Source organism: Colobus angolensis, unplaced genomic scaffold, assembly GCF_000951035.1.
Source record: "Colobus angolensis palliatus isolate OR3802 unplaced genomic scaffold, Cang.pa_1.0 Scaffold39, whole genome shotgun sequence".
Lineage (NCBI taxonomy): Eukaryota > Metazoa > Chordata > Mammalia > Primates > Cercopithecidae > Colobus > Colobus angolensis.
This window is the reverse complement of record NW_012117265.1, coordinates 1,050,926-1,065,472: the sequence shown is the minus strand read 5'-3', so window position 1 is coordinate 1,065,472 and position 14,547 is coordinate 1,050,926. Positions and strand designations below refer to the sequence as shown.

Sequence of the window (14,547 nt, the reverse complement as noted above, 5' to 3'; positions counted from 1 at the left end):
AAATCTCCGTAACCATTTCTTTATGTACATTTGAAAAAGCCCCTTGGAGAATTAGAACTGCTAAATTCTTAGTTTATTTTTTATATAAGATCACTTAAATGAAAAGTGCATAAAATATATTTTTCCTACATTGCTATCTATAAAACATCAGATATTACGGATATTAGATTGCATCTCAGTGTTAAATCTTCACGGATAGATGTACTTATGTAAAATCATGAAAATTCTACTTATAACTATAGAAGTGAATTGTGGACATAACATGGTTATGCCATTTGGATAATGGCACTTGGCAGCATTTATGTGATAACTAATGGCAAAAATTCATGGCTAGTGATGTATAAAATAAAATATTATTTGGAGTAAAATATTTATTTAAAGTTATAGAAGGGAAATACAACAAGGATCTAACAATTTGTATGACAGCGTCAAATATTATTTTGATTTTAGTATTTCCTGTTTTGATTTATTTGCATCTTAGAAGAGCATAATGGCATTGTTTGATGAAGCCTCATGCTGGACTGTTTTGACCTGCTTTAATCGTTCTGATAGGTAGTTGTGGATATTGGGGATGAGAACTGAATAATCTTTGCCTGGAACGGCACTGCACTCTAGAATTTCCACTTTGGAGAATACTCAGTTCTAACTTGTGATTCCTGGTAGAACAAACTTTATTTTTCTAGACTAGCAACGATCTAGAAGCAGAGGAATCTCATTGCCTTTTAAAATCTATTATGTGCTTTTCTTTTAAAAAGCTCTTGTCGCCAGGCATGATGGCTCATGCCTGTAATTCCAGCACTTTGGGAGGCCAAGGCGAGCAGATCACAAGATCAGGAGTTCGACACCATCCTGGCTAACACGGTGAAACCTTACCGCTACTAAAAATACAAAAAATTAGCCAGGCATGGTGGCATGTGCCTGTAGTCCCAGCTACTCGGGAGGCTGAGCCAGGAGAATCGCTTGAACCCAGGAGGTGGAGATTGCAGTGAGCCGAGATGGCACTACTGCACTCCAGCCTGGGCAACAGAGTGAGACTCAGTCTCAAAAAAAACCAAAAAACAAAAAAAAAACTCTTGTTTTTGAAAAGTAGAATTTAAGGGAAAACATCTATTCATTATTTGCATGTAAAACCAATTTAAAAGTAAAAAAAAAAAAGCGTAAGTGATTATACCAAAATCATGGGTATGATACCTGAATTCATAAGAATAAAATTGTGGTTTTCTTTTTTTTTCTTTTGAGACGGACTCTTGCTCTGCTGCCCAGGCTGGGCATGCAGTGGCACGATCTCGGCTCACTGCAAACTCTGCCTCCCGGGTTCAAGCAGTTCTCATGCCTTGGCCTCTCAAGCAGCTGGAATTACAGGCACGCGCCACGACGCCTGGCTAAGTTTTATATTTTTAGTAGAGACCGGGTTTCACCATGTTGCCCAGGTTGGTCTCGAACTCCTGACCTCAAGTGATCTGCTCACCTCGACCTCCCAAAGTGCTGGGATTATAGGCATGAGCCACTGTGCCCAGCCTAAAATTGTTAATATAAGTGTTTTAGTAACAAAATTGTGTATATTTCTAGTGTGACTATATCATGTAATGCTCCTAGTAAAATAATAGTATTTAGGGTGTTTATTATATTAATATTAGTGTATTCTGCAATGAAAAATAGGGATAGTAGACATTGAAGACCAAGATTAGTTCTGATTTGCCTTCTAAGTGGACTGGGGCTCAGTTAGTTTCCACTAGCATTGAAATGAATCCTACTATGGCCAGGGGTTGTGATGATAAAATTATCCAAATTCTTGTGTGATAAGAGTTGATAAAGCAAATGACCCACTTATCAAGAAAACTGATAGAAAAGGAATGGTTAAGGCACCTTTTTTTTTTTTTTTTTTGGTGAGATAAGAGTCTCGCACTGTCCCCCAGGCTGGAGTGCAATGGCGTAATCTTGGCTCACTGCAACCTCTGCCTCCCGGGTTCAAGTGATTCTATTGCCTCAGCCCCCTGAGTAGCTGGGATTACAGGTGTGTGCCACCATGCCCAGCTAATTTTTTGTATTTTTAGTAGAGATGGGGTTTCACCATGTTGGTCAGCCTGGTCTCGAACTCCTGACCTGGTGATCCGCCCACCTCGGCCTCCCAAAGTGCTGGGATTACAGGCATGAGCCACCACGCCCAGCCTAAGGCAACTTCTTATGGGATTGTCTGGGCTACTGCTTGGAGTGTGCCAATTAGTGCATATTTTGAATTGGATATTCATCCTGATCATAAAATGGAGTAGATGGCTAAACTTGATGGGCTAGAATAAATAATACTCCTGTATTTATATTAAGAAATGGGGGTTAGGGAGGGATTCATACGCAAGGGTCAGGGCGAGGTAGGTGTGATGGTATAAAGGAGGATGAATGGATGGCATTAGTGGTTGTAATGGTTCTGTTTTTTTTTGTTGTTGTTATTTTTGTTTGTTTGTTTTTTGAGATGGAGTTTTGCTCTTGTTGCCCAGGCTGGAGTGCAATGGTGCAATCTTGGCTCACCGCATCCTCCACTTCCCATGTTTAAGTGATTCTCCTGCCTCAGCCTCCCAAGTAGCTGGCATTACAGGTGTGCGCCACCACACCCGGCTAATTTTTGTATTTTTAGTAGAGATGGAGTTTTGCCATTTTTGCCAAGCTGGTCCCAAACCCCTGACCTCAGGTGATCTGCCCTGCTCGGCCTCCCAAAGTGCTGGGATTATAGGCATGAGCCACCTTTCCTGGCCGTAATTTTATTTTTAAAGGCACTATCATACTATTTTCTAGAAGGGCTGAACCATTAATAATCCTTGAGACAGAGTACATGTTTGCCTTCTCCCTCTGTGAATGGTGGCCTCTCATAAGCGAAAGTTTGTTTTGTTTTATTTTGTTTTTGTTTTTGTTTTCAGACAGAGTCTCGCTCTGTCTCCATGCTAGAGTACAGTGGCACGATCTCAGCTCACTGAACCTCCACCTCCTGGGTTCAAGTGATTCTCGTTCCTCAGTCTCCCAAGTAGCTGGCATTAAAGGTTATGTTCTACCATACCCAGCTAATTTTCTTATTTTTAGTAGAGATGGGTTTCACCATGTTGCCCAGGCTGGTCTCAAACTCCTGGTTTCAAGTGATTTGCCCACCTCAGCCTCCAGTAGTGCTGGGATTACAGGCATGAGCCACCACACCTGTTCACACAAACGTTTTTATGTTTGATAAATATTTGCCTTTTTGTTACGATTGGGCACCCTGGGGTTTTACTTTTCAACCTTGTTGACATTCAGCTATGAGCAATTTGGTTACAGTTTAGGCTTTATTACCCAAGCAGAGATCCCCAGAATCACTTCTTCTCATGGGTTAGGTTTTTTGTTTTTGTTTTTGTTTTTTAGTTATTTATAACTGTCTTATTAGTTAGATTGATGGACCGCTCACAAAATCCAGTTGTTTGTTTCTGTCATTGGTATTTAGAACAAAATCTACTTCCTAGATATCATCAAATTTTAAACTTGGGAACAGACATTTTCAAGGATACACAGCCTCAACACTCCTTATGTTAACTTTTTTCTGCATGCGAATTCACAGGACTTTGTTACAGCAGGCACTACAGACCCACACTACAAACAGACATTAGGGGCAGCCCAGACAGCACACCTTTTTATGTGGATTCCCCAGAAACTCATACATTTTCCTATTCTGCTGTTGCTTTACCCCATGGTTAAATTGTAGCATCAGAATTGCTTTATGGAAGAAAGTGAGTATAGGCAGAGAGTAAGAGGTCTGATGTCCAAGTATTGAAATCTTTGGAGTCCACAGCATTGTGAGAACTTCTTAGGAATAGGATATAGATGTCCAGTGTTGTCAGTCTCACCCATCCTTCTCTACACACGTGGGATGTTTCAGGACTCAATGGCCTTTGAGGATGTGGCTGTGAACTTCACTCCAGAAGAGTGGGCTTTGCTGGATCCTTCCCAAAAGAATCTCTACCAAGAAGTGATGCAAGAAACCTTAAGAAACCTGGCCTCTATAGGTAAGGGTGACAACATTAGTCCCTCAGTGAATTAGAGAAGTGTTTCTCATTCATCAATTCTGTTGAGTAATTTGGAATATGGACAGGCAATACTTTGATGAATAAATGAGGAATGGTTGCAGTGTATCGTAAACATAGAATCAAATAATTATTTCGTAATTTTATACTAATTCAGGCCTGTGTATCTGTGTCTGTATTTTAGGGAAGAAATGGAAAGACCAGAACATTGAAAATGAGTACAAAAATCCCAGGAGCAACCAAAGGTAATCTGCACTCACAAGACAAAGCACTGTCTCTAGAAAATTTTAGAATGGGAGGAAATGTTAAAAAGAAGGAAACAAACAAAAAAGCTGAGTTCCATTGTATTTATTCTTAGAATATTTTCTCTAAAAACATGCATTTATTTGTGACATAGGCATAAGCCATGGTGTCCAGCCTATAATCAGCCCTTTGGGATGGGGAGGTTCAGACCAGAGTATTGCATGAGCCCAGGAGTCTGAGGCTACACTGAGCCATGATGACATCATTGGACTGTAGCCTGGGCAACAGGGCAAGATTCTCACTCAGAAACAAAATTAAAAGACAAAGAGGTTTTGTATTTGTACAGTAGTTTACATGGAAATAGTATCAAGCCCCATATCAATATTTTTTGATAATAGATATGGCTGGGCCATCTTGTAGACCATGTGGTCCATTCATGTTCAAACAATTCAGACAGAGTAGAAAACCTACACTTTGCTGGATCATGTTAAAAATGCAAGTGTAAGACTTGTGAATGAATATAAAGATCACTGATAAACCCATTAAATGTACTTTTCATTTTTCACAGAGGTCTTATGGAAGAGAGACTATTTGAAAGTGAAGGTCATCAGCGTGGAGAAATTTTGACCCAGGTTCTGGATGACATGCTGAAGAAGAAAACTGGAGTAGAATCATGTGAAAGGAATGTGTGTGAGGTCGGCATGGGTCGTTTATCCCTTAATAAGCACACCAGAGCTGACACTGGACACAAGCCATATGAGTATCAGGAATATGGACAGAAGCTATATAAATGTACATACTGTAAGAAAGCCTTCAGCTACCTTCCCTACTTTCGCAGACATGTAATTGCACTCACTGGAAAAAAACTCTATGAATGTAAGGATTCTGGGAAGGCATTTAGTTTTTCCATTTCTTTTCATAGACATAAAAGAGCTCACTCTAGAGGGAACCCCTATGAATGTAAACAATCTGGAAAACCCTTTGGATGCACCTCAGAACTTCAAATGCATGCAAGGACTCACAGTGTAGAGAAACCTTACAAATGTAAGAAATGTGAAAAAGCATTTAATAACATATCTTCCTTTCAAACACATGAAAGAATGCACAGAGGAGGGAAGCATCATGCATGTAAGGGTTCTCGGAAGACATACCGTTTTTTTGGTTTCTATCACAGACATAGAATGCTTCACGCTGGTGGGAAATTTTATGGATGTAAGAAATGTGGGAAAGCCTTTATTAGTTTCTGTGCCTTTCGATATCATCAAAGGACTCACTCTAAAGAGAAATCCTATGCGCGTAAACAATGTGGGAAAGCCTATATTTCTTCCACTTCTTTTCGATATCATCAATTGAGTCACACTGGAGTGAAACATTACGAGTGTAAGCAGTGTGGCAAAGGCTTCAGTTTGCCCAATTCCATTCGATGTCATGAAATGACTCACACTGGAGAGAAACCCTATAAATGTAAGCAATGTGGGAAAGCTTTCAGATGTGCCTCAAGCTTCGGAATACATGGAAGGACTTACACTGAGGAGAAACCCTATGAATGTAAACAGTGTGGTAAAGTCTATCGTTATTGGAGTGGCCTTCGAGTACATGAACTAACTCACATTGGAAAAAAGCCTTACGAATGTAAGGAATGTGGTAAATCATTCTATAGTTCCGGTTTCCTTCTAAATCATAAAAGGATCCACACTAGGGAGAAACCTTATGAACGCAAGGAATGTGGGAAGGCATTTGGTAATCCCATATCCTTTCAAAAACATGAAAGGAGTCACAGAAAAAAGAAGCCTTATGAATGTAAGGAATGTGGGAAGTTATTCAGTTTTTCCAGTTCCCTTCGGAGACATGAAAGGACACACACTGAAAAACCCTATGAATGTAAACAGTGTGGGAAAGGATCTTTTCGTAGAAGCTGTCCTAGGCACGTGAAGATACATACTGGAGAGATACTTCATAAACGTAAGATTTGTGGAAAAGTCTTTCATTTTCCCAGTTCATTTCAAACATGTGAAAGATCTCACACTAGAGAAAAATGCTATAAATGCAAGCCATGTGGAAAACCCTTCATTTATTTCAATGCCTTTCAATGTCATCAAAGGAGCCACACTGGAGAGAACCCCTATGAGTGTAAGCAATGTGGGAAAGCCTATATTTCTTCCACTGCTTTTCAGTGTCATGAATTGAGTCACACTGGAGCAAAACGCTATAAGTGTAAGCAGTGTGGCAAAGGCTTCAATTTGCCCAGTTCCGTTCGATATCATGAAATGACTCACACTGGAGAGAAACCCTATGAATGTAAGCAATGTGGGAGAGCTTTCAGATCTGCCTCGTACCTTCGAACACATGGAAGGACTCACACTGGGGAGAAACCCTATGAATGTAAACAGTGTGGTAAAGTCTATCGTTACTGGAGTGGCCTTCGAGTACATGAACTAACTCATATTGGAAAAAAGCCTTACGAATTTGAGAACCGTGGGAAATCATTCTATAGTTCCAATTTCTTTCAAAATCATAAAAGGGTCCACACTAGAGTGAAGACATATGAATGCAGGGAATGTGGGAAGGCATTTGATAATCCTACATCCTTTCAAAAGCATGAAGGGAGTCACAGAAAAGAGAAGCCTTATGAATGTAAGGAATGTGGGAAGGTATTTGGTTTTTCCAGTTCCCTTCAGAAACATGAAAGGACACACGTAGGTAAAAAATGCTACAAACATAAACAACATGGCAAAGGATTTTCTCATCTTAGAAGCTTTTCTAGACACATGAATACCGGAGAGAGATCCCATAAATCTAAGATATGTGGAAAAGTCTTTCATTCTCCCAGTTCATTTCAAGCATGTGAAAAATCTCACGCTAGAGAGAAACGCTATAAATGCAAGCAATGTGGGAAAGCCTTCATTTATTTCAGTGCCTTTCAACGTCATCAAGGGAGTCACACCGGAAGGAAGCACCATGAATGTAAGCAATGTGGGAAAGCCTATATTTCTCCCATTTCTTTTCGATATCATCAGTTGAGTCACACTGGAGCGAAACGCTATGAGTGTAAGCAATGTGGCAAAGGCTTTAATTTACCCAGTTCCATTCGATATCATGAAATGACTCACACTGGAGAGAAACCCTGTGAGTGTAAGCAATGTGGGAAATCTTTCAGATGTGCCTCAAGCCTCCAAATACATGGAAGGACTCACACTGGGGAGAAACCCTATGAATGTAAACAGTGTGGTAAAGTCTGTCGTTATTGGAGTAGCCTTCGAATACATGAACTAACTCATACTGGAAAAAAGCCTTATGAATGTAAGGAATGTGGGAAATCATTCTATAGTTCTGGTTCCTTTCTACATCATAAAAAGAAACTATACTAGGGAGAAGCCTTATGAATGTAAGGAATGTGGGAAGGTATTCAGTTTTTCTTGTTCCCTTTGTAGACATGAAAGGACACACTGGCAAAAAGCCCTATGAATAAACAACAAGCAATGTGGCAAAGCTTTCATTTGTTCCAGTTCCTGTCAGTGACATGAAGAGATACATTCTGTTAATATGCATTCAATTATCCCAATTCCTTTGAAACACAGAAAAAGAGTAGGGAAAGGACCTATGAGATAATTGATTTCTGAGTTGAGAAGAGCTACCGGTGAATGGACAATTAAATCTGGATGTATTTAGATATTTAGATGGTTCTGATACAATTCATCTATAGCCAATCTTTTTTTAATTTTTTTAATTTTTTTTATTTTTTGGATGGAGCCTTGCTCTGTTGCCCAGGCTGGAGTGCGGTGGCATGATTTCAGCTCACTGCAACCTCTGCCTCCCGGGTTCAAGCAATTCTCCTGCCTCAGCCTCCCAAGTAGCTGGGATTACAGGCAACCGCCATCACGCCCGGCTAATTTTAGAGATGGGGTTTCACCATGTTGGCCAGGCTGGTCTCAAACTCCTGATCTCAAGTGATCCACCCACCTCGGCCTCCCAAAGTGCTGGGATTACAGGTGTGAGCCACTGCACCCTGCCACTTATAGCCAATCTTAATGAGATTTCATAGGCACAGACAAGGAAGGTGTCAGTCACAGACGCATCACACAGGGAGAGCGGTGTGTGGCCACCTGCTTCAGCCCATTTTTTCTGATTCTTCTTGCTTGCAAATTAAGAGTATTCTCCAAATCCTTGACTTTCCTTTTCTCAGAGTTGTAATTCTCCAGAGATGTTGCCAGATGATTCACATTAAAGGTACATTTCCAGTTGGCTTTTTTATTTCAGATATTAGTAAATGATTACCAGAGAACTAATTCAAACTGTCATGGTTGGAAATACTCTGATGGTCAACTCCCTAATCTATAGAGTGAGTTAAGGTCTATACTCCTTTGCAAGCATTGTTCTAGTGGCAGTGACCCTGTTCATGATTCAGCCTGACATTTACTATGCTTCCCTGAAAACCAACTAGATGGGAGCTTGTTTCTCTCCTGCATTGTGTAGTGACTGGTATCACCCAGGACTTTCATGTGAGAAAAAGCACCTTGCTCTTAATCTGGGAATTTTGAGTGTTTTTTGTAATGCCTCAGTTTATTCTTATTTATGGTTGATTATATGTGATTAAGAACACTTGCTATTTATGTCTGATCCCACAAAATCAGCACTCACTTTATTTGCAAAGCACCAAATTTTATGTAAGAGGCGTAGTAATTGGGAATGTGAACCTAAGTTATAAGTTATATTCTTTCTCTTTATTTACATGTCTCCCTTTCTATAGGCCTCTTCCCCCCCACTGCCCCCGCACCTTTTTGAGACAGTCTCTGTCGCCAGACTGGAGTGCAGTGGCGCAATCTCGGCTCACTGCAACCTCCGACTCCCTGGTTCAAACAATTCTCCTGCCTCAGCCTCCTGAGTAGCTGGGATTACAGGCATGTACCACCACGCCCAGCTAATTTTTGTATATTTAGTAGAGAAAAGCTTTCACCATTGTTGGCCAGGAGGGTCTCGATCTCCTGACCTCATGATCTGCCCACCTTGGCCTCCCAAACTGCTGGGGTTACAGGTGTAAGCCACCGTGCCCGGCCTCTACAGGCCTCTTAAACCTTTTACTCAAATCAGATCCTGGTCAAAGTAATACAAAAAAGTTAAATACAAAAATTGTGGTAACTCCAAAAGGTGGAATGTAACTCATTGAGAACTACAATAAGTAAACTCAGGTATTATACACATACAGGAAGGAGACCTGTTGCCACTGGTGAATTGTTCATAGCTTTCACTCTCCTCATGGGTATTCTTTTTTTTTTTTTTTTTTTTTTGAGACGGAGTCTCGCTCTGTCGCCCAGGCTGGAGTGCAGTGGCCGGATCTCAGCTCACTGCAAGCTCCGCCTCCCGGGTTTACGCCATTCTCCTGCCTCAGCCTCCCAAGTAGCTGGGACTACAGGCGTCTGCCCCATCGCCCAGCTAGTTTTTTGTATTTTTTAGTAGAGACGGGGTTTCACCGTGTTAGCCAGGATGGTCTCGATCTCTTGACCTCGTGATCCGCCCGTCTCGGCCTCCCAAAGTGCTGGGATTACAGGCTTGAGCCACCGCGCCCAGCCAGGGTATTCATTTTTAAAGAAAGTCTCCCTCTGTCACCCAGATTGGAGTGCAGTGGTGCAATCATAGCTCACTGTAACCTTGAACTCTTGGGCTCCTCCAGCCTCAGCCTTCTGAGTAGCTGGGACCACAGGTGCTCACAACCACAGTTGGCTAATTTTTGTATTATTGGTAGAGATGAGGTTTTGCCATGTGACCCAGGCTGGTCTTGAACTCCTGTGCTCGAGCAGTCTTCCTGTTGCGGCCTCCCAAAGTGCTGGGATTATAGGTGTGAGGCGTTGTGCCTGGCCCTACCAGCCTCTTCAGTAGTTGGAAGTACAGGCACAGGCCACCTCGGCCAGCTAATTTTTTTAATTATTTAAAAATTTGTCTTTTAATAGCTTTTGTAGACAGTCTTACTCTGTCACGCAGGCTGGTGTGTCGTGGCGGGATCATGGCTCACTGCAGCCTTGACCTCCCTGGGCTCAGGTGATCTTCCTATCTCAGTCTCCCAAGTGGCTAGGACTACAGGCATGTGACACCACACCCAGATAATGTTTGTATTTTTTGTAGAGATGGGGTTTTACCTTGTTCAGGCTGGTCTCGAACTCTGGGTTGTTAGCAATCCTCCCACCTTGGCATCCTGTAGTGCTGGAATTACAGGCTTGAGCCATGGCACTTGGCCTCCCAGGTAGTTGTTGAAAGGCCTGGCCTGCCAACGGTTCGAGTGGCCTCTCCCCCCACCTATCCACGGTCCCTCCCTTCGGGTACCACTGTGAATTTGCAGGGGGTAACAGGCTGAGGCCAGTATGGAGGCTGCAGAGGGAGGGAAATGGAGCTTCCATGGGTGCTTCCTGGGCGGCCCAACCTATTCTGCAAGTGGCCTCCAGCTGCTCGGAGTAGCTCCAGAAGTGTGGATTCTGATAAGCTGCAGAGCCCTGAAAAGCAGGAGACTCCTGTGCAGATACCCTTGGCAGGGTGCTGTGCCTTCTGTGGTTGGAGCTCTGGAGCCTGGGGCCATATTTGGGAAGTGTTTTGGTTCTGACATGCAGAGGGTTCCTGGGGTCAGACGGTTATCTGTATATATGAAGAAAATCTGTGAAGGTCAGGTTCAGAGACAGAATTGTTTGGACCTCGCCTGGAGAAACCATTTATGAAGTTGACTGTTTAGCTCAGAAGCTTAGAGTGTCACCTGGTAAGAGTTTCCTGCTGGTGAATGTGAAGGTTTGGAAGGAGGGAGCGTTTCCACACTGTGAGGAGGGGGTGGGGGCTCTGAGAGAAAGCCTTGGCCATGTCTCATCCCCAGTTGCCGCCCCCTGAAGGACACCTGCCTCTCCCTCCTGGTCCAATCATGCCTGGCCTGGTCTTGGTTCCCCTCGGGTTCTGAGGTGACGAGATTGCTCCGCTGGACACTGAGTCTGGAATTCCCAGTACACACTAGTAACCCCATTGGAGACCAAAGGAGCAGGAACACCACTTTGAGTAAGGAAAAATTGCCCTGTCTAAAAATCGGGAGCAAATTTCACTAAAATGAAAATATCCAATGACCAAGTTGTAGGGAGGGAGCTGACCCTTAGATGGTGGCTAGAACCCCTCCCGCTCTGCAGGTCCAGTTACCCAGGGCTTCTACTGTCACTCCTGGATGAGGGAATGGGGGCCTGGACCCCTGTCCAATCAGGAGCGCTGGGGCGGGGCCCTGCCAACTGTCCATCCTGGGAAGGTGGGGACGCGTTCCCGCTCTTACCTTGGTGATCTGATCCTGCCACTGAGGTTGGGATCCAGTCTTTCCCGCTGTGAAAGGGAGCAGGTCCCTACTCCACAACTTCTGTCGCTTTGTCGCCTGCATTGTGACCTGCACTAGTCACCGGAGCCCTAGAGAAGAAGCCAGGACACCTGGAAGCCTGGAAATGGTGAGTGTTTGGGGCCAGCTACCCGAGACCTGGCAGGGGCTGGTTGGAAACGGCCGGAACCGGCTGTGACGGGACCCCAGGTCCCCTGCAGGCAACTTGGGGGTTTGGGACCCTAGTTCTGTCACAGTTCGGCCGCAAGGTGGGGTTGGTCCAGCAGCCGGGACCCTGGCCCTCCCGTCCCGTCCCTGCCTGGCGATTGCAGCCCCAGAGCCCTCTCTGGGCAGCTCCGCACCCGCAACCTCGCGTCTTCCCAGATTTTGTGCGGGGGCCACACTTGACATAAGGAGAGTTCTGCCTTGGGTGTAGGGTTCGTATGGGAGAAACTGCGGTCCGTGGGGCCCCCAGTACTTTCTTTTCCTGTTAAAAATTAAACTGGGTCGGGCACGGTGGCTCACGCCTGTAATCCCAGCACTTTGGGAGGCTGAGGCAGGTGAATCACGAGCTCAGGAGATCGAGACCATCCTGGCTAACACGGTGAAACCCCCGTCTCTACTAAAAACACAAAAAATTAGCCGGGTGTGGTGGCAGTCGCCTACAGTCCCAGCTACTCGGGAGGCCGAAGCAGGAGAATGGCGTGAACCCGGGAGGTGGAGCTTGCAGTGATCTTGGAGATCCACGTTCTTTTTTTTTTTTTTTTTTTTTATTGAGACGGAGTCTCGCTCTGTCGCCCAGGCTGGAGTGCAGTGGCCGGATCTCAGCTCACTGCAAGCTCTGCCTCCCGGGTTCACGCCATTCTCCTGCCTCAGCCTCCCGAGTAGCTGGGACTACAGGCACCCACCACCATGCCCAGCTAATTTTTTGTACTTTTAGTAGAGATGGGGTTTCACCGTGTTAGCCAGGATGGTCTCCATCTCCTGACCTCGTGATCCGCCTGCCTCAGCCTCCCAAAGTGCTGGGATTATAGGCGTGAGCCACTGCACCTAGCCAGGGAGGTCCACATTCTTTACCTACCCTGCTCTGTGGCCCCGGAAGCTGACTTCCAAGTACCTCAGCAGTCAGGTTCCCATAGCCTCTGGCTTTCGGTTGGCCCAACTCATGGGAGGTGCTGGCAGGAAAGCAGGTAATAGGAGAGAAAATCAGGACCTCTAGTCCGTTGGCTGCCACCTTCCTGTTCTGAGGGGTTGGCAGCCATCCTTTCCTCTGCTCCTGCTGAATCATCCTCTGCTAAAGCTCAGGTTGTTCCTAGGGTCTGATAACAGCTCCATCTTGTCTCTGCTTCAGGCCTAGTGATGTGCTTTGCTCCCTGCTCTTGGTGGACTGCTCCTCTTGTGGGTATTGTGGGTATATCACAGGTGCCCTGTAATGCTATTGGTTCTCTATTTTAAATAATAATTTATCTCACTTAACTATACTTTTGAGTGTTATACTCTTCCTTCCTGATCTCTGTCCAAAACGGAAGTCTCAGTAACATGTAAAGATGCAGTGTGTTAGGCAAAAGTGGACGATAACGAGGCCATTTCAGGTAGATACATATGCTACAGTCCTACAATGACGTATGGTTAACATAGGAAAATGAGGCCATTGGGGTGACTTAGCTCAGGTTGTGCTAATGAAATGCCATGGGCTGAGTTTCTCAAACAGCAGACATTATTTTTTATTTTTTTTTTATATTTTTATTTTTTATTTTTTATTTTTTTTTGAGACGGAGTCTCGCTCTGTCGCCCAGGCTGGAGTGTAGTGGCTGGATCTCAGCTCACTGCAAGCTCTGCCTCCCGGGTTTACGCCATTCTCCTGCCTCAGCCTCCCGAGTAGCTGGGACTACAGGCGTCCGCCACCTCGCCCAGCTAGATTTTTGTATGTTTTAGTAGAGACGGGGTTTCACCGTGTCACCCAGGATGGTCTTGAACTGCTGACCTCGTGATCCGCCCATCTTGGCCTCCCAAAGTGCTGGGATTACAGGCTTGAGCCACCGCGCCTGGCTATTTTTTATTTTTTAAACATTTCTCCAGCATGAGATATCTAAAATCTAGCAGCCAGGCAATATGATTCCTGGTAAAGACAAAGTTCCTGGCTGGGATATAGATACCTTCTTGCTATACCCTCACATGGAACAAAGAGTGAGTGTTTTCTCCCTCTCTCTTCCCACCCGCCTTGGCCTCCCCAAGTGTTGGGATTACAGGTGTGAGCCACTGTGTCCAGCCTTCACTGGAAGTCACTAATGCCACCATGAGAGTCCAACCTTGTGACCTTATGTAACCCAAATTATTTTCCTGAAGTGCTCATCTTCAAATGACATCATGTTGGGGTATAGAGATTCAAAGTATGAATTTGGTGGGAGACTAAATTCAATACATAGCAAGGGCTACAGGAAAGAAGTTCATAAAACGGGCTTTGGGCCCACGCATGCATGCAGATCAGACTGTACAGATTGCCAGATGGTGAGCATGTTCAACGGAGAGAGGTCACAGATAGCTACATATTAGCATGCAGGGGCCAGGTGCAGTGGCTTACACCTGTAATCCTAGCACTTTGGGAGGCTAAGGTGGGCAGATCACTTAAGATCAGGAGTTTGATACCAGCCTGGCCAATATGGTGAAACCCTGTCTCTCCTAAAAATACCAAAAAGTAACCAGGCATGGTGGCACATGCCTATAGTCCCAGCTACTCGGGAGGTTGACACATGAGAATCACTTGAACCTAGGGGGCGGAGGTTGCAGTAAGCCAAGATTTGTACCACTGCACTCCAGCCTGGGCAACAGAGTGACACTCTGTCTCAAAAAAAAAAAAAAAAAAAACCCACACACACACACAAACACAAAAAAAAAACAGACTGGGCGCGTGGTGGTTCACATCAGAAGTCCCAGCACTTTGGG

General features: G+C 44.4%; 1 protein-coding gene across 1 annotated transcript; it reads left to right on the top strand.

Annotated features, from left to right (window-relative positions):
• Positions 1 to 3,883: 3,883 nt before the first annotated feature.
• On the top strand, positions 3,884 to 7,648 carry LOC105520931 (zinc finger protein 788-like). Its single transcript, XM_011954946.1, has 6 exons — positions 3,884 to 4,019; positions 4,222 to 4,282; positions 4,849 to 6,188; positions 6,513 to 6,679; positions 6,848 to 6,976; positions 7,298 to 7,648. The coding sequence occupies exons 1-6, from the start codon at positions 3,884 to 3,886 to the stop codon at positions 7,646 to 7,648; spliced, it is 2,184 nt and encodes a 727-aa protein (XP_011810336.1).
• The last annotated feature ends 6,899 nt before the right edge of the window (positions 7,649 to 14,547 follow it).